The 20,576-nt window shown below is 39.6% G+C and overlaps 1 protein-coding gene across 2 annotated transcripts; it reads left to right on the top strand.

Moving 5' to 3' along the window:
- Positions 1-234: 234 nt before the first annotated feature.
- LOC111221684 (monocarboxylate transporter 2-like) lies at positions 235-20,192 on the top strand. 2 transcript variants are annotated; one of them, XM_022745182.1, is made up of 6 exons: positions 235-309; positions 1,215-1,435; positions 7,034-7,177; positions 10,593-11,405; positions 17,934-18,112; positions 19,907-20,192. In XM_022745182.1, the coding sequence occupies exons 2-6, from the start codon at positions 1,219-1,221 to the stop codon at positions 19,943-19,945; spliced, it is 1,392 nt and encodes a 463-aa protein (XP_022600903.1). In that variant the 5' UTR covers positions 235-309; positions 1,215-1,218; the 3' UTR covers positions 19,946-20,192. The 2 variants fall into 2 exon arrangements, with proteins under 2 accessions (XP_022600903.1, XP_022600902.1); XM_022745181.1 differs by having other exon boundaries at positions 17,934-20,192.
- The last annotated feature ends 384 nt before the right edge of the window (positions 20,193-20,576 follow it).

Here is a 20,576-nt window from a genome sequence, read left to right as displayed (position 1 = left end):
CTGTAAGGTCACGGGTAAACATGCAACGGGTGAAAAGCACAGTCAACCCACTGTAAACTGACATATGTATGTAGGATGTTGTAACAGTGCGAGGCTGTGGTCACACCACAGACAGCAGTGTGACCCATAGGCTACACAACATGCAGAGGGGACAAAGCTCTTGTACCAGTGATCCTGATCCCGAAACTAGACAAAACTCCCCCAGGGTATCGAAGTGCCACGTGACACGACGTCAAATAAAGCAGCAGGCTAAAACTTTGGTCTTAAACTTTGTAGAGACAAACGGGCTGTGAAGGAGCTCAATGAAAGGTAAGGTCTTCTCAGATTTTCTGAAACATAGTTATGAGCGTGTCTGTCTTAAATGTGTTGAAAGTTAGAGGTTTTAACACCGCGGTAACTTTGTATCACTGATTTCTGTCGTCCACGTGCCAAGTATCTTCGGCCGTCTTGAGACTTTTTTTCATTGAAAACTCAAGTGTAACAGTTGTAGACCTGTACTTCACCGCACAATTAATTTTTTGGGGGGTGGAAAGCGGTTAGAAACGTCTCGCGTTTGAATGAGTTGTAGTTTTACTCAAACATGATGCTATCCGCCTGGCTGACTCAACAAACAACAGACACTTTGGTTGTTTATGCTGCGTTAATAGCACACCGTATGTTACATCAGACACACGTCACATGCTACCTCTGCATTCAGTATTTGCCAAAATAATAGTAAAATTCATTATTTAAAGGTCTAATGACACTTTAAATGCTGAATCAGCTCATATGTAGTAGCTACAATAGAACTGAAGAGCTTGATTTTATGATGAAAAAGCAGCTTTTGTGTTTCACATCACACATTCCTTTTTATGAAATGCTTGCTAGGTCAGTTATTGCCTACTCTTGTGTTTACAAATATGACTTTTGTAAACAATCTTTCACAGCATAAGAAAACAATAAAAACTTTAATTTAGTTGTCATCTGTTAGCCCATGTATTTAACTGTTAATTAATTTGGGAGTGATGTGTTGAGTCTTATTTTGAAATTTGGCTACTCATTTGCTGCCATGAAGTTCACACATAGTGCAGTATCTCTTAATAAAGCTATCACTTCTGCACATAAGCATGACTGTCTATGGTACATAATTAAGCACTTTTTAAATATACACTTACTACATGTATTTTATTGTTTTCATAATGCAATGTCGCGTGTTTCTTCCACTCTCTGAACAGGAACATGGCCCCTCGACCAGCAGAGGAATTGGGCTACAAACCCCTGGATGGTGGCTGGGGCTGGATGGTGGTATTTGGGGCCCATATTTCCATTGGATTCGCCTACTCCACGTCGAAAGCCCTATCTATTTTCTACAAAGCGATCCAAGAGGACTTAGGGGCCAGCTACAGTGAAACAGCATGGATTTCCTCAATTATGCTGGCTGCCATGTATGCAGGCGGTGAGTTGATTCAATCAGTGCTTGTTATATTGATTTTTCCATTTGGAAAAATAATCACTATTATTAGTAGGATTAGGCTATCTGTCAATAAACTATCACTGCCAGATTATTGACATTGAATTCACTTAATACTTTTTGGGCAAATTTAGTGGTAACCTTGTTTAAAAAATCCAAATAGCCTTTGTTCCATGTGGATATTACGTGACAATATCCCAGTATAGGAACATTTAATTTAAACAAAGTAGTTTATTGTTTAAAGAGGATGTTCTCTCTTTGTCAAGCAGGTCCACAGTGATTTAGTGGCCTCAGTGCAGTAAACGCTTCTTTTTGTTTTCCAGTTTCTCCATGGTGATGGTCTAAGATAATTCTATATCTTGTAGCACTAGTTAGACAAAAATTGTAACTCAGTATCTACTTTGCTATATACATCATACAACAATGACTAGCTGGTTCTTCAGTCCAGGCAAGGCCACATTGTCATTCTCATCACAACATTTGGAAAGCTTACTGTTGTTTACAGATTTTACCCCCGGAATACATTGATTTTCAGCCACATTTTATGATCCCATAAATCCAAAATTTATTGTGTTGCCTAATACAAAAGTATACTGTTCTGTACAAATTGTGGTCCTTTTGTAGTGAGCACAGCTCAAAACAATGTATGCTGCATGTAATACAACAGGCTACCTCAAACATGTCTTTGCATGGCATAGCATTGCTGTGATGCAGTTCTTTTACTTAATGGTCGACATACGCTGACATATCTGCTGTAAGCTAATATCAGCAGACATGCTACATCAATAAAACCACCTGGTTACCGTAAATACAATAACTTCAATTTGAAAGTTGCAGCAGAGCACATTGAAATTCACATAACTTCAGGACATCACAAGTTCTGTAGCCAACACCTATAATCAATACTCTTTACAAGACTAGAGAATACTTTTGTATTGACAGGCAAATAATAGCCTGCAGGTAAACCAGGTTGAGCTGTTTTTTTTCTCTTGGTTCTTTTGTATTGTATTGTATTGTGTTCCCCTCGGGGCTCTGACGCACCAAGCTCACCTTCAAGAACTAGCACTGATAATGGTCTGTTGATCAAACACTCTTCAAGTCACCTTACATCTTCTGTTAAAAGTTGCACTTGAACACACCACAAAGACCACAGCTAATGTTGAGCTGACTGCAGAGTAACACATCTGTGTGAGAGGGAATAAGATGACATCAAATGGCATTATAGCCAAAATTAGTGTAAGTAAGTAAATTCCAGTTTCATAGCAAATGGAGAATCCTTTTACTATCTTGCATTTGTCTTCTCTACAAAGAAAAATAACAGTTTTGTATGGTTGTGCTGTAGACTCATTTAGACAAGATAGAAAATTGAGAAATTGACTTCACATGACCGACTGCACCCACTTAAATAGCTTCAGGCTGCCTAATAAGGTGAATGTTGTTAGCATGTATTACTCGCCTGACTTTAATTTAACTATGCACACTGACACTGCTTAATCTAAGTCGTTTAACAGCAGTTTAGCACTTTCTCTTTAACATTCAGGTTCGTACAGAATATGTGTGCAACTACACTGTTATAGCACTACTGAACTACTTCTGTGTGGTGGTTCTTGACCTTCTTGGCTTTTGACTTTTCTTAGCCAAGCAATGCCTGCTAGTAATCACAAGCCCTTGTCCTGGGTTAAAAATGTTCATGAGCTGTGAGTAAGCTACTTAAAACAATGTTACAGTCACATAATGTTAGATTTAATAGGTTTTTGTCAAAGGTCCCATATTTTACACTTTATGGTTTTTTATTTGAAGTTTTGATATCCATAAGAAGATATATTTAGGGTTTTAAGTACTAAAAACAGTCTCAGTGTAGTTTTACCACTCCTCTCCCAGGCTTATCTCTGGAGCTCTAGTAACAACAGCAGTCAGTGAGCTGGCTCAGACCCTATCTTCTGATTGGCTGACTGTTGTCTGAGTGATTGAAAAAAAAAATATAGCAGATTTCAGGTAAACACACAAGGTTGGATGGTCGGTCTGGGTGGGCGGGGCTTGGGGAATGGCTAAGAGCGATGACTGCTTAGTTGTGACATCACAAAGTTCCAAAAGTCCTTACGGCTCGTTTTAGGGCTCAGTTTCCGAAATACAAGCTGCTTGCATTTTTCTGTGGACTTAATGAATGTTTTCTATACATTTAATAATTTTGTGACCAGATAAATCTTGTGGCCTCATTTTAGGTCAAATTCAGACAGACAACAGTGCCGCTTGCAAAAACGCATTTGAATGGGACCGCTCTGCCAAAATAGGGGGGGTTCTAGGGGAAAAAACGCAGGGTTGTCTGGCAAAAAATGTTGACATTTAGCCAATCAAATAAGTGCAAGCCTACTTTCCTGGTAAGGGGAACAGTGTACTTCTGCTGTTTATTTTACTTATTTTATTGTTGACACTCAGCAACCTCAACTTTATTAGGTCCTGTCAGTGTCATCTCTGCTGTGTGTTCTTTGTGATGACTGGTTGATAGATATCAAATGTGTGAGAAAACAGATAGAAAACCTCTGGATCTCTCATTGGGTGAGCTTAAACCAGTTCCATTGTTTCATCCATAACGTATTGTTGGTGGCTTAGTGGCAGAATTTTCATTGGCCATAAAGGAGGGATGTGCATTAGACCTTTAATCTTGTAACAAAATAAAATTTAAAATACTATTTTTCCCTTCAAATACAACACACTATTTGTGGTTCAGTGGTTGAATTTTTCATTTGCAGCTGAATAAAAGGTCTGTAAAAGGGATGGATGAATGTATGCATATGTTGCAAGAAATTAGCACCTGGGTCGATGTCAGATAAGATACACATGTCACACCACTGCTTTCACAACAGGCAAAACAATCAGAGAAATCTCAAATAACTTTTCCACAGGTACAGTACTTTGGAAAACTCATTAGATGACACAAAATATGCCAAAATAGAAAAAAACTTGTGTAGGCTTTACACAAATCATTAGCCGCTTTCAAGGTTACAGAACAAGGGGTGTGTGACTCACCTGCACTCAACTCAGGGAGGCCTAACTGGTGAAATATTCCCTTCCACTGTGGCTCAGGCACAGGGCTTTATCATATTGTCCTTGGCAAGGCTTCAGCAATGTCACCCAGTGGAGGAGAGAGACGGGGGTTATATATCAGAGGAAGGTTCAGCACACTGGGGTCTGACGCCAGGTCCCCATGGGAGAGACATGACAGCCTTTTCAGAAAACCTCTGACTCAAGGAGTCCAAATGATAAAGTTATAATGGAAGTGGAAGTGGTGGTAGTGCGGGAGATGCCCTATTGTGACAGCTACAGTGAGAGAGATGATCTATGTTTGACCCCTGCAGGCACCTGGTTAACAGTATAACACTAGGATGGATATTTTTATTTCATGTACAGTAGTTACATTGGTGCAGCACATAAAGTTGTTGAGGACAGTTCTTTACATGAAACGAGAAAGAAAGGCAAAAAATGAAAGAGAACTCTTCACTGTCACTCGGTTAACTTTTTTTAAATGGGTATTTCAGATCCGAGCAGTTCAGTGCCTTGACATTAGTCCATAGACATTGCTCTTTTATTCTTCTTAACCACTCTATACTATTCCTGGAATTACAATATTTTGAAGAACAACACCCGTGGGGTACAACAAGATAGGGGTATGATGACACAATGTAAATAGCTAATAGGAATGTGGAGTAATCCACTGATGATCTACAGCAGTTTCAAAGGGCAGAGGCCTGAGGGAAAGTAAAATATCTGAAATACACTTGTGATGTTATATTCTGTTGTTTATGTCAAACCTGTTTTATTGTGGCCTAAAAGGTTTTGTTATCTTGGCCCATGTGGTCCCGCTGTTGTTCGACAAGCTGCTGTCTTCTGGCTTAATGGAAAGCCTAGGAAAAGTGTATTCATTTGTGTCGCCAGGAGGGTTGAGTGTCGAACATTAATATTTTTTGAGTACTGCTGTTAAATGGGTCAGTAGCATCAAGCAACTGTGAAGTACCTAAATTTGGCTGTGAATGCCCAGCCAGATGCTTAATTTGGGTCAGAGTTTTTCTTGTGGTAAGACAAAAGTAAACACAGAGGCATTTGAGAAGTTTGGCTTTTTTCCATTAAAGCTGCATTTATCAATATTTTTATATTGACAGTGGATCAAATGATGTGTAATGTGAACGCTGTTGCTTGTAGTGACGAACGTGCCCTGCAGGTCTATGGAGTGTTTTATCGCCTTTAGCTTATTGTTTGGTTTTATGTCCCACAAGTTAACTGTTTTGGTCCAGTCTCACCGCTCACATCAATCATGTTTCTAGCAGCAGCAGCAGGCTGATATACAAAGTCCAGAATTCACTCAGGTATTGACTTAGTTTGGAAATTTCAAACCAGGCTTACATACCACCAGCAAGTAACTAATACTAAAATCCAAAATTTGCCTTTTATGTATTGTTATATCTACATCAGATGAACATGTGATGAACATGTTTTATAAATATTTAATTAAAAAGAAATACAAGGACATGGTTACAGATATACCGCATAGGCTACCAAACATTCATGTATGGTTGTAACAATCATAAACAAATAGATAAACTAACTTTTGAATGAATACAGAACTTGCACAGGTTAAACTGAAGACAAAGGCTCAGAGTGAGCTGCGCCATGTCACCATATTGGCAGTGTTTTACTCCGCCTAGGTGGGGCATGTATGGAGCGGAGATTTCGGTGCATGCTGGAAATTATCTATAGAGGCCAAAACAGTTTTTTGTACCAGGCTGAAAACATGTTTATTTCTGCTGTAAAGCTGGACATTTTAACATGGGAGTTTATGATAATTGACTCGTTTTTGGAGCCATCCTCAAGTGGCCATTTGAGGAACTGCAATTTTTGGCACTTCCTTGTTGGCTTCATTCTTCAGCCCCGTAGGTTGCTGCTTAGAAATTGATCAGCCTAGGTAAACATCCTCTTGAAGACAGTAGGTGTTTGCCAAACATCTAATACTCTAATACTTTTGACTGGGCTGTTTTTCATTAACACCGTCCACACAGAGACCTATCACACATTGCATTGAAAAGCAGCAGCATGTTAAGGTTTCAATAATCATGGCAGCCTGTATATTAGTTTGATTTATTCTCTCCTCATTTTTCTATATGTCTGACTTGAATTATTATATATTCAAAGAATTGGTCTTCATAGCAAGGAGAAGAAATGGCGTGCTGCAGAAAGACTGGTGGTGCAATGTCACTCTTTTAGGCAAGGTTATGAATGAAGGGAGGAGTGACAGCATATAAAAGACTGTTTAATTGCTGATTGATCACTGAGTGTAGTATTCTACATTATCAGGGGAGAGTATAATGAGTTGCCAAGTTGCTTAGCAATAAACGCAAAAGTGTGGAGGTGTTCCATCACCTGTCCTTTTGCCCTTGGTTTAGACTTACAGTAGACTGAGAACTGGTCCCGTTGTTCTCTGAACCCTTGGTCACTAGCAGTAGGTAAGTCAATTGCTAAAACTTTTTATATTGAGATGTATTTTATGATCATTCTGAACCACTCTTTGTTTCTTTTTCTGATTCTTTGTAGGACCTGTGAGCAGTATCCTGGTCAATCGCTTTGGAAGCCGGCCAATAGTGATACTGGGTGGACTGATGTGTGGGCTCTCTATGGCAACTGCCTCTTTTGGGAGCTCCATCATTTACATCTACTTTTTCATTGGTGTCATCGGAGGTACAGCGCTTGGATATTTTTTAAAATATTGCTAAGTTCTTTTTCACAATACATATGCTGCGAAGTAGTACGGTGTAGACGTGCTCTTCTTGGACATGACTTGACTTAAAAGGGCTTAACCAATTTGATTGATTCTACTAAATGCATACCGGCCTTGGGAATCTGTAGAAAATTAGTTGACAAGGAGATCACAACCCAAAACTAAGACAAAGTACCTGTGGGTTTGTAATTTAGTGAATGAGCTAGCTAATTTCATGCTTACCTCTTTGCTTGCCATTCCCATCAGCCCTGGTTAATCCCCTATGGGGTTTAGAGGTTGGCCGTCTGCCTCTTTTTAGATTCTGTCAGAATATCTGGGTTGCCAGACCAGCTTCCCCTGACTGGGCTGCCGTGCTGTTTGTCAGGGGCCCAGGGCAACTGCCTCAGCTCCTGGGGTGGAGATAGACCACCAAGGGGAACAGAACCAGGGCGGTAATTAAGATAGAACCGTGCCTGATCCCAGAGAGCACGCTCTTATGTGGCCCTCTGTACTCTCCCATAGGCTCCCATCATGGTCGTCACATGGGGACTCCCTGCCACCCTGTGAGGCTCATTACCCTGCCAAGGACTGCTGTGAAGGATTAATAGGCCCAACAAGTGGCTGTGCCATGTGTGGTGCCTGGGGGCATATGTGAGCCCTGCTCTGCTTCCCTGTTCCCTGGCACACTGACACATAGGCATCAGTTTTACCTAGCAGACATGCAGACATATGCTCACACATACACACATATACATACACAAATGCACTTACATTCAAAGAGATAACCTATGAATTAAAATCTTTACAGAATTAGCAAATGGCTTGCAGTAAGTAATTATCCTTGTGTCCTTTTATAGCAGGGGATGTCATTTTGAAATAGGCGTGGGCAGTCAAGGTCAGGCTTATTGTCATTATACAAGGTTGCAGAAAAGCCACTGTGGATACATATGAGGCACAGAGTTCAGCATATGGATGTTCCAGTTCCGAAAGGTTCACATTTTAGATTATGTGGGGCAACAAAAGACGTTCAAGTGATAAATCATTCAAGAAATAGGCTTTATAGAGCAAAAAAGTTGTAATAGTGATAGTAGCCAACAAATTGGAAAAATAGGGCAGTTAGGAGATATAACCTTGTGCCAGTCAATGCAGTGCTTTAAAAATAAATAAAAGGATCTTAAAATCACGTGTCTATTTCACGGGTAAACAGTGAAACAGGGTTAGTACAAGGGAACCAGGTGCAGTTGAGATAGAGCTGACTGACTGAGTCCTACATAGAGTTGCAGTAGTCAAGGTGAGAGGAAATAAAAGCATGAACTATACTCTCCAAATCTTTAACAGACAGGAATGATTTTAACTTGTGTCGAGTGATCTAGGATGGAAGAAGCCAGTGTTGACAAATTAGCTAATTTGTTCATCAAATTTTAAATTTGAGGGATCATGTCTGTGTTATTGCACTAATTCAAATTGAAATTGAAATTTATTTGTACAGCACCATCTCATACAATATCAGTTCGAAGTGATTTACATAAAAATGGAAAAAGAAATAATAAGAAAAAAAGAATGAATGAATAAAAAATTTGATAGTTGAATAGACAGTGGATAAGATGCTTCTTGATGTCCTTGTGCTTATGACAACTTATGGACAGTCTCTGGTTGGCTGTTTAGAGAGCGCTGATGGACTTTACTCCACATATTGATCATTACCCGTACCAGTACAGACACTGAGATAATGTTGAAAAACAGTGGAGTATTCCTTTAACGGAAGGACATTTAACAAAAAATAGTAACTGGTCATGGTTATTTGCTGCTCTAAAGAAGTTAACATAGCCTTTTAATTTACCTTAGGCTAATTTTGTAAATTAATTTTTAACAACACGTTTCATTTCAACATTTCATCCACTTTATTCATTAACATTTCTTTATTCATCAGAATCCCTTCATGCTATCCTAATGAAGAAATGATCTACTAAAAGAGACAGTAAGATGCCACTTTGTGATGCTTGATCTTTGGATGGCCAAACATTTAATCAGCTGTTAAGAAATCAAAACATTTTCTTAACTGTCACAAATCTGTAAGATGTCCAACACACACAGTAACATCTTCAGTGCTTAGAGTGTGTGTAACACAGACTCACAGTAGTAATCCAGTGACTCAGAGATGCCACATTTTCTGTGACTTACTATATGAATCATTGTTATTTAAAGTCAGAGTAATGCAAAATAATGTTTCAGGCTTGTGTTAAATTTATGCTGTACTGTAAAATCTTCCTGTTGTTGAAATACACTTTCCTCTACCAAACATCATATGGTAATCCAATGTTTGGACACAAGTTGAATAAAGATATAAAAAAAAGAAGAAAAATCTGGTTCTCATGGAACCAGAGAAGAAGAAGGATATTAAATTGATAGTGAGAATATAGCAGCCCTAACCAAGTACCTGTAGCTCTTCAACTTAAAGTTCACACATTGTCTTCTTTCATTTACCTATAAAGCAGGTCTATGTGCCATATAAATACTGTGAAAGTATGAAAATGCTCCGTCCGCACTGAAATGCACAAAGCCCATATGCCTTAAAACGAGCTGTCAGGACTAATGTAATTTCGTGATGTCACAACTCTACAGTCACCACCCTCAGCCATGCTCCCATCACGGCCCACCTTGACCCACCATCTAACCTTTTTTTTGTTGTTGTTGTTTTAACTTTGTCAACAACACTACACCAAGCACTCATTCTGTCACTGAGCTAGCAAGCTACAAGACAGAAAAATGTCAAGGAAACGCTGCACGATCACTGGATATCAAGAAGCCAGTATATCAATGCACAGCCTTCCCAAGGACAGTAATGTTAGAGGGCAGTGGTTAAAGTTTATTTTTCTGAAATACCAGAGCATTTTATTTTAGAATTTCATTTGTCTGTTCAGCTCATTTTGCCATTTGCATTTACCAGTGATTTTCACCAAGCCGCAGTAGTAGGCTACAATCTGTTTGCTGTGGATGACCTGACCCTGGATCACTCCATCAGCCAGTAAAACTATAGTGGGATGGTTTTGGGTACTTAAAACCTTAAATATATCTTCTTATGGATATCAACACTTCAAAATATGTAAAATATGGGACCTTTAAATTGAATTTTGGATAAAGAGTCAAGAGAGTGCATGTGTTACACAGGCTCTCTAATCTATTTCTACTTAAATGGAGGGATTATTTCTGAAATAATTCCAGCACTCTGTGATGAGATTTAGCAAAACTGAAATGAGATGGAAGCTTAATGACCACTGAGCAGAAACACAGTTAATTTAATTTAGCGAGCACCCTCTGGAGCTTAGGTTCAAGAAGGGTTTCTTACTAAAGATTGTTGGAATCTGACTGTGTATTTTTCCATCTGTCTACACACAGGTTTTGGACTCTCCTTAAATCTGAATGCATCTCTCACCATCATCAGCAAGTATTTCTTGATCAAGCGTCCTTTAGCCAACGGACTGGCCATGGCCGGGAGTCCAGTGTTTCTGTGTTTCCTGGCCCCTCTAAACCAATATTTACTGGACAAGTTTGGCTGGAGGGGAAGTCTGCTTATCCTTGGCGGTCTGATTCTCAACTGCTGCGTTGCTGGAGCCCTGATGAGACCTGTTATTCCGCCTGGTAAGCCGTCCTCTTGTGCACCACAGAAGATGGTGGAGGAACAGCCAAGACAGTGCAACACTAAGCTAAAACAAAGCTGTATGAAGAATGCTAAGTTCTTGGATTTGTCGTTCTTCAAGGATAGAGGCTTCATCATTTACCTCATAGGAAATGTGATGTTCATTTTTGGGGCCTATGCACCCATTGTATTCCTGTCAGCCTATGCTATTGACCAAGGCGTAGAGGAGTACTCCGCCGCCTATCTGCTCACTATTATGGGCTTTGTGGACATGTTTGTTCGTCCTGGCACTGGCCTTCTAGCCAGCAGCAAGTGGATCAGACCCAGAATCCAGTACTTCTTCAGCTTTGCTATGGTCTTCAACGGCACGTGCCACTTACTTTGCCCACTGATGAAGAGCTATCCCTTGCTGGTGGTGTATGCAGTATTTTTTGGCATTAGTTTCGGCATGGTTTTTGCCCTTATTTTTGAATGCCTGATGGACCTGATGGGAAATCAACGGTTCCCCAGTGCTGTCGGACTGGTCACCATCATCGAGTGCTTCCCCATGCTTCTGGGACCACCTACTGCAGGTAAATGTGCACACTGAATATAAAATGCATAAACAATCACATTGTGTGTACAGATCCCTCTCTCTCTCTCTCTCTCTCTCTCTCTCTCTCTCTCTCTCTCTCTCTTTCCCTTTCTTTCTGTCCCTGTCTTACACAGGCAGTATTTACTCTATAACTCCCTTTAGATTGTTGATAGATACCTTACGCTGCTCCTTTCTGCAGCTGAAGAGCCAAGGGGAAGTGAATAATGTAGGCTTACAAACATACAAATGCAGAAAAAAAACCTCTATTGTTAGAGCATACATAAATAGCCAGTTTGAAGCAAGCTGCTTTGCAAACAATGCAGCAAACTGAATTAAACATATTTGTGGGTTTATCTCTTTCTCGGTCATGGGCTGTGCATTATGTCGCATAAGAGCTCAGTTGCTTCCAAGGGTGTCATTGCTGTAAGACAGAGCAGGATTATCACTGGTGAGTAGGGGTTCTTTGAGGCACATGAGGGCCCACAAAAAATAGTAATTGGTCATGGTTATTTGCTTGTAAAGAAGCCGGCTGTGCTCATTGCTCAGGCTTTCATGGCATGTTTTGAATATTTGGAAGAAAAAGCTAAGAAGCTGAGGTTTGTGTGCATCCTTTACATTTACTACATTAGTGTACTGTTCTACCAAAAGAGCAGCAGAATCACAAATCCTTCAGCAGCTATACTGGCATTTAAAAAAAAATTTTAGAGTTCATAAAAAGTTGAGTGTTTGCGAGGAGTTATTAGTTAAAGGACAAAGTGCAAACTGATAATATGTAAAAGATTTTAAGGAGTGTTGCAACATAGGTCAGGCAGTGTGCCTGGATAGCCTGGTGCCACACCTCTGAATTGTGTGCATATATGTGTTGGGTGATATAAAACTGACAGATGTGAGGGGGAAGGCACAGGAAGAGGGACTTTCATTTTCTGTCTGTGACACAAAATGTCGAGTGATCTTGGAAACAGGATATTGAAAACAACAGACAGAAAAAAATGCTCTCACAAAAGTTCCCTATGTTAGACTCTGTCGCTGTGTCCTGTGCAGTAAATGAATGTGTTAAATAAGTCTTTGTTCTGGCTGCCAGTTGGGATTCAAGCCTGAACCAAAATGTTTTGATACCAAAATACAAATACAACTTTTATTTTGCTTTGACAATGGAAAAGCATTCCTGGCAAAATACAGTAGAATTTAAATTGTGATTGCGTCCTAGCGATGGGTTGGTAATTTCACTGCCCCAAGCCAGAGCTTTTCAAGTCTGACACTGTGTGCACCCTCTCAGGCAAAATTGAAATCGTGCTGAATGAGTTTAAGCATGTTCCTTTGGCTGTACAGACAACTGTCACTGGATTTCTTTGATATTGCAGGGAATTTAAAATAGGATGATTCTCAGAGAAGCTCTGGGGTTGTAAGGAGCATCTGTTTTTATGATTTCAGAGTAGATTTAAGGATGTTTATTCACCATTCATGGACATTGGAGATAATGATATCCTTGGAAAGTGATTTCTTGATAATAAAACTAAAACCTGGATGATTTCACAAAATTATACAACAAACTCTATAGCTACCCTGTTTTTATAGCCAAATGACCGTTAGTCCTGGCTAGGCTGTCACAGACTTCTCTGGTTATATCATTATTAATTTAGAAATTGAATTATTCCCTTTAATATATGTGGTTGGTTGGGATTTTTTGAATGGGTCAAATTCTGTGTGTTATATTTTATTGTTCCTAAAGCTACAAGCTGAATTACTGAACTTTTTGTTTTTGCTTACCAGCCCATCAGATGGGAGAAAAAGCTGTTTTTCATCTGATGACATTCCCAGAGCTCTTGTGTCTCTGATACGGCTTTAGATTGAAGTGTTGGACAGCTATCTTCATGGTCTAAATAACTGTGTAATCAGAAGGATATTGTTTGCCCTCTCTGCTTCCTTGCCATTTTCGAGACTGGTGCACTTTTGAAAATCCCACTATAAAACACTTCTCTTGATTCAGTAAAAACAGAGGCGTTGTATATAATGACAGTAACAGTCTCTGAAAAAGGAGCTATTGGAGAAAATTGTTTTCGAGTGACTATTTGCCATTGATAGAAAATAAGCACTTTCAATTGAGGCCTTATTGTTGGCTTTAGAGCTGGTAACAGCTGCCACAGAGACAGGAAGAAAGTAAGTTCTTTGAGGATGCAAATGAATTACGGCTTACTGATGATGCTGGCAATTTGTTGTGAGATAATCTTCAACAATTCAACTCTCCTGGACACATAAAAAGTAGAAGTACAGTACCAAAGCTGGAGTTTCATTGCAAACAAAGGTCAATTGTTTTAGTTAAACTTGTTAAAGGTTAGGAGCCAACTGAGTTTAAAAGGCTTTGCAGTGATTATTTTACAGAAATGCCAAAAGAACATGTCAAAACATCAGTGTAAACACTGAGCCATGACATTTGGATTTGTCAGTGAAGGTGTGGCACACTTACTCCTACAATGAAGACACGTCAAGTTTAGAATTTAAACCATAAATGGCTAATCGATTAGTCAATTTATTGAAAAATAATCAGCAACTATTTTGATAATCAGTTAATCAATTAATGAATTTTCAAGTAAAAATAAAAATAAAATCAAATAATTAAAATATTAACTAGAAACAATTTTAGCAAAACGCTGCCACATAACAAAATGTGAAAAAAGTGACGGGGTCTGAGCACTGTTTGAATGCACTGCAACAAGATGGTCAATATCATCACTGATCCTCTGTGAGGTTTACGAGCACAGACTGACGTGAACCCTAAAGCTCGACAATCAGGCAGCAGAGTCTCAGTGAAAGTTCAGTTTACTGAATTCAGGCAGAGAAATAAGTAAACAAGAGTTTGCTGATGCCAGTTTTCAACATTTTCTGTTAAGGCCATGTGGGAGTCAGGCATTACATTAACCAACATGCACCACGTGTCTTTTATGCTCTATGTCTCTACCAGGGATGCAAAGTAAGTCTACCGTCGCCTCAATTTTTTTTACAAGCCTCTTTCTTGTTTTAACCGTCAGTTTGAAAAATAACACAAGATCTACAATATTCAAGGAAGATTATTTAGGTAAATATCTGCTATATATGATGGAAATTACATTTGATAAATTGGTTAGAATAAAAAAGAAAACAAAAACATTACTCCCATCATCCACATCTCCAGTCCCAGTTTAATGTCACTCCCACTCGTCAGAATCAGATTCTGAAGATTCAGCGGTTCTTTCCTGAGCCTTCCTCTCCACCTCTATTAACTGTGACCCCCTAGGCTGGATGCTGCCTGATGCCAGAGCTGGATGGCAGGGCAGGGGTCATAAAGCTCTATAGAGGGAGTGGAGAGCTGATTGGTCAGCAGGTCACAAAGGCTTCTTGATGTAAGACAGGACCTCCTCACTCCGCATTTGATTGAAGGCTCTGTCACAGTCTGCTGTAGAGGCGGGTAGAGTGAGAATGCGGTTGGCCAGGCTGAGGATGTCAGAACACAAAAACCTGCTGATCTCTTGCCAGGTCCTTATATTACCTTCTCATGCAGTCTGGTCTTGAAGACAATCCACTGGTCTGGGATGAGTTCAGTAGCCAGGATGTCAGGATGCTCCGGAAGTGTCTGGTCAATTTCTCCACTTCCGATTCACTAAATTCTGAAAAGAGACAGATGTGATTGAAAAAAGTACTGAGTCATACGCTTTCAAGAATTTGTGGAGGAAATAAATGTTGCAGTTTGAATCTAACATACAAACAGTGATCTGTGTCAGGACAACTGTTCAGATTCACCAGCTTTGTAGCTTGGAGAACCACATTCTCATGTCAGTGAATCGACTTTGCAGACTCTAGTGGTCTTTGGCCATAACACGGTTTAAGTTGTTGTTATCATTCTCATACTGGTCCATACAGGCTTTCAGCTTTTGGCCAGGTCTGTGGTACATTAGTAAGTTTATTCAGCTAAGCAGCCATGCATAATTCTTCAGTTCTCTCTCAGGCACTCACCTGGTTTTGTATTTTGTGAGCACTGTCTGGGTGGTTGTCAGGCAGCTTTATACTTCAGCCACTGTGACAGTTGGGGTTTGAGGAGTCTGAGAGAGGTTGTCGAGGTAGGTCAGGCAGTCATGCATGAAGTTGCAGAACATGAAAACTGCTGGCTCCCGGCAGGTTTGGAAGTAGTGGCGTGCTTTGCTCCTCTGCACTGGATTCACCCCTTCAGCATCTGGTGACTGAATCTTCATGCAGTCTTTATACTTATACCTCTTAATCCCTGTGATGCCACATTGTTTTTTTGTTTTGTTTGTATGCTACATTAGTCTAGGCCATTTGACCTTGGGTGATTCATTTTAACCATTGGCTGCTAGATAGCGTTCTTTGCTCAAGTTGTCTTGGTAACCACATGTGTCTCCCTGTTAAAGTGTCCAATGGAAACAAGCAGATTGCCGTTTTAATCTATTTTAGGGGAATGCCAAAAATTGCTCTGTTACACTTGTATTATTTGTTTGTGTATGATAGTTTTAATTACCCACTTCCCAAAATCACTGGGGGCCATATCACAGAAACTTCCTATCTTAAGTCTTAAGATAGGCAGAGTGTAAGATAGGAGTTTAGTACTGAAGCAAATCTTAACTAGCTTTAGGAATTCTACCTTATCTTACTTCATCCTATTTTATCTCATGTTAGTAAATCCTAAATACTCAATCCAACACCAGTTATCAACTTTTATGTCTGTTACCTAGCAACCAACGCTGCTATTCTCTTCTCATCTCATCTCGCTGAGGTTTTGTTTAGACTTTATCATTGAAACTAACAAAAACTGGAAAAACCAACAAAGGTCTTTTAACTTCCAGACAGATGAGTTAGAAGTGTTGGTAACATCTGTAGAAGAATCTTGAGCAACCTCCTCCACCATTAATTGATTAGCTCTGTCTTTGCACCAATCAATATGTCAACTTTAGGGTTCACTCTGAGATTTTTGTTTAGTGTCCTAGACAAATACGCTGAGGGTGTAGTGTACATGCACATGACTTAATTAGCTGTGCATATCGTTTCACTGACAAACTTTTCCTTTGCCTCCAACTTGAGTTTTAATGAGGTGAAAATTTATAGGCCCCCCAGTTTGTCTGGTGCAACCCAGTTCTGAGGCGCTCATTTAATAGGGTAAATAAGTGCCTCCCTGCACGTCTAACATTCTCCTCCAGAGGGCACAATCGTTATGTCTCCCCTAACTAGTCTGCTTGTTACTGCTCCCCCAAAACCTGCGGGTCAATCCAATTAGGAGAAAGTGAGGTAAGTGGGTGTAATTAGCCTTTTGCTTTGGGTGTTTAATGACGCTCAGTTCAAACTCTCATCATTAAAGTCCTGTACCTTGGCCATAATTAAGCTGTGAATACATTAAAAAAAGAGGTGACTATGCCAGATGGACTTAATTACTGCTCAGCCAATCAAGGACTGTCTTAATGAGGGTGATGGTCATTGGCGTACACGCACCAGATGAGTGCTATCAATCAGATGATTCAGCCTTCATTGAGATTGTTGAAACTGATCCAAATGCAAAGTGACCCCTCCTAGTGTAAGTACTCTAAGTGCACGCACATACGCAAACATCATTATCATCAGTATTTGTCGTAAAGATGATAATTGGTGTACTTAAGAAGCTCTACCAAGGAAATGGCCCTTTTAAAATTAATAGATTGTGATAAGATAGTCTAACAATCTGCAATAAAGATGCCCCACAAACTGGTGCGCAACGGCAGTCTCAACAGTCAGGACCAAAAACTTCTTGAAGGTTGGAGGAAGAACAAACTGAAACAGGTTGTCAGAAACACTCCTGAGTTTGTTAATGGTTAAACCATTTTACAATATATGCATATACATAATATCATGTATTTTATTATCAGATGATACTGACACTGAGGAAAAGAAAAATGTCCCTCCTAATGTGATGTTCAATAAGGCTCAGAAATGTTCTAGAGATGGGTTGTAATACACTGAGATGGACGGACAGACAGACTGTCATACATGCTGAGACTGAGAGAAGTAGTGGCTTTCGCCCATCGATCTGTGTCTGGAGGTGAGGTGGGGGTGGCTGCAGGCGGGATGCAGTTAAGACTCTGAAAACCTTGAGGCTTAAATCTGATCTAAACCACATTTGTCACTTTTCTGGAGACTTGGGCTTGATATTTATGGCTCTGAGAATGGGCCTCTCATCTGATTCGTTTTGGTAGCAGCCGTCCAAATTGCCTTCCCAGAGATGCAGTGAGAGCCAGGAAGGGTGTAATGGCCCTCTGTCATTTCCGACATGACTCCTCTCAAACTGGCCTGTTGTTCACTCTCTCTCACACACACACACAAACATAAGCCAAATGATGAGTTTGGTCTTCCTCGTCATCCTCAGACGTGTAGAGTAGTCGAATGAAGATACTAATCAGTGACATATTGTGCTTTGCTTGTCACGGTGTACAGTTGTGTGTTTTCTGTCCGGACATTGTGTAGCCTCAGATATGTAGCATGGACTCTCATCTTTCTGCTCTTCTCCACATAGGGTTACTGGTGGACATCTTTGCTGACTACAAGTACCTTTTCTTGATGTGTGGGTCAGTGATCGCGGCTGGCGGGCTCTTTCTCTTCGTCATGAACATCTACAACTACCACATGCTGGAAAAAGAGAAGACAGCAAAGGACAGACAGCACAATCAAAAAACCATAGAGAACCAGGGCCAGGTGAGTGTCTCAGAGGCAGAGATGAAGCACACTTTTGAGGCAGCGGTGGAACAAACTGAGCCTGAGGTTAAAGATAAGAGCGGAGCCCAGACAGATCCACGACCGGAGGATGCAGAAACACCTTCTATTTAGCATGGATGTTTGGGGCTTATGTATGTACATGGCTTATGTATGTACGCGACTAATTCCAGCTTTCTCACACACTCATTTATTCATTTGTTCGGTCAAACAGCATTTTGATATTCAATTAACCTTTTAACTCATTTAACAAGCAAATAAGACTAAGAGTCTACAGGCATGTTAGCAGCTCTTTGAGGCTGTACTTAAGTACAAAGAAGCTTTGGGCTAAATGTCAACATCAGCGTGCTAACATGCTTACAGTGACAATGCTAACATGCTAATGTTTAAGAGGTTCAATATTTACTACGCTCACCATCTTAGTTTAACATGTTAGCACGCTAGCATTTGCTAATTAATACAAAGTTGGCCAACAGCTGAGGCTGATGGGAATTTTATAAATGTTAAGTCAGAAATAAATAATAATAATAAATAATGTCCTACTTGTAAAAGTCACAGCACACCACTGCTGCTTATTTATCTGTTATCTTGGATAACATTGAGTGAGAGCCGTGAGAGCCAGCTTCTCAAGTGTGATAAATAAATGAAATGTCTTTTGTTTGGACTGTTGGTTGGAGAAAAAAAAGACGTTGGCTCAGGGAAATAACGATTAGCATTTTTCACGATTTTCTCTCATAGACTAAAGAATTAAGTGATTAATTGGAAAAAAAATATCAACAGATTTTTCTGCTATTCAAAAAATTGTTAGCTGCAGCTTCAATTTAGTTAATCATCCACCAACTCAATCAGTTTGTTAGTTTGCCCCCCCAGAGGTTGTTAGAAGGAATGGCAGTGTGTGCAGATGACTCACTGAACTAGGTTCAGTTACTTACCTCTACTCTTTAATACTGCTGGACTGTGTGTGTGCTTTATACCTCTGTGATGTGTTTTCGACTTTGGCTGCACTGTATTACTTTGAATGACTGCGGACAATACTGTGAGGTGCTACAGCCTCTATATGAGATGAGTGAGTCTTAATGTCTCAGAGTGTATGAAATGCAGGAATTGTTGACTTCTTACTTTCACATGATCATGAACGCACATGTCTGCTTTTCTTTTCTGTGTACTGTTCAGTTCATATTCATTTAATCCGTCTATAAAAATGTATGTTCTTGCTAAGATGGGTAACCTCATGGGACTGCCATGAGATATTTTGCACTTGCAGTGTGTACTTTATAAAACTGGTAAGTTTCATTCATAAAATACTGTAGCTGCCAGTAAAGACGTAGGAGTATTTCCAGTAATTTGATGCTTTACCTCCTCTTCACTTGCTGTAAATGTATTATACGTTGAGCACTGAAGTCTGTAATGAACATACAGTAACACAGCCTGCTATTGACTTATCATTTTATTCTATAGCAAATAATAGTCTTTTTAAATTTTTGTCAATATTTATTTAATTTGAACTTTTATGCTGAAACACTATAAACTATGGTGTGTGTTCCACAGTAACTTTGTGCTGACATTTAGAAGTGACATTTGTTATTTGGGTGAAAATGGATTAGCATGCACTGTTAACTGATTTGATGCTGTGTGTATTTGAGCATGTGAGTGTTTGTTGAAGTGCGAGTGAGTGACAAAATTAATAGAGGAAGTGTTTTACAAATAATCCAAAATCTGTGATATTTGAAGGTGGCAGCTCTTTGAATTCTTTTGGTTTTTTTTTGTTTTTTTTAGCATCTCTGCTTTTCGTTAGACAAAGACATTAGAGTATGAGAGGAAATCCAGGGGAGAGAGAGAGGGGATGACATGCAGCAAAAGACTCAGCCTTGTTGGTGGTACACACTTTTAACCAGGTGAGCTGCCGGGTCGCTCAGAGAATTTAATGAAAGCTTTAGTGTACTAAACGGTTAAATGGCAAAAGTGTAATTGTTGTAGCTTTAATTTAACCTCTGACATGTTATACGCACATGTTATTTAATGTACCATTGATACTATGGATAACACTATATTGTTAACTTTAATAAACTCCACATCCATTTATTTCTGTTCATTTTTTATATACATACTGTATATTATGATACCTTTTTGTCACATCTCAGAAATTTGGCTTGTACCAATAAGATCAGATCTATTTGTTGTGGTCGATCATTTTGTTCTGCCAACGAGGAGAATGAATTGTCCACTCTCATTTCCTTCATCACCTATTGAGCCATGTTTTTTGCAATCCTCATTCAAGCAGCGAGGTAAATGACACTCGGACACAAGAGAAATTCCATCAAATCAAAATCTACCACGCAACTTCTCAACGTTGGTGGCTGTGTCCAATTTTTCACGACAATTAGAAGACTGGGGAACAAGTTTGGAAATGTCAGCAGCTTAAGGGCGTGAGCACCTAATGAAGCAA

This window comes from Seriola dumerili, unplaced genomic scaffold, assembly GCF_002260705.1.
Source record: "Seriola dumerili isolate Sdu_G_001 unplaced genomic scaffold, Sdu_1.0 BDQW01000088.1, whole genome shotgun sequence".
NCBI classification, from domain to species: Eukaryota; Metazoa; Chordata; class Actinopteri; order Carangiformes; family Carangidae; genus Seriola; species Seriola dumerili.
The sequence above is the reverse complement of the archived record's forward strand: the minus strand, read 5'-3'. Positions and strand labels throughout refer to the sequence as shown.

Coding starts and splice junctions, on each gene's coding strand:
- LOC111221684 (XM_022745181.1), top strand. CDS start 1,219: ATGGCCCCTCGACCAGCAGAGGAATTGGGCTACAAACCCCTGGATGGT. Junction 7,178..10,592: donor TTTCATTGGTGTCATCGGAG/GTACAGCGCTTG, acceptor GTCTACACACAG/GTTTTGGACTCTCCTTAAAT. Junction 11,406..17,933: donor TCTGGGACCACCTACTGCAG/GTAAATGTGCAC, acceptor TTCTCCACATAG/GGTTACTGGTGGACATCTTT.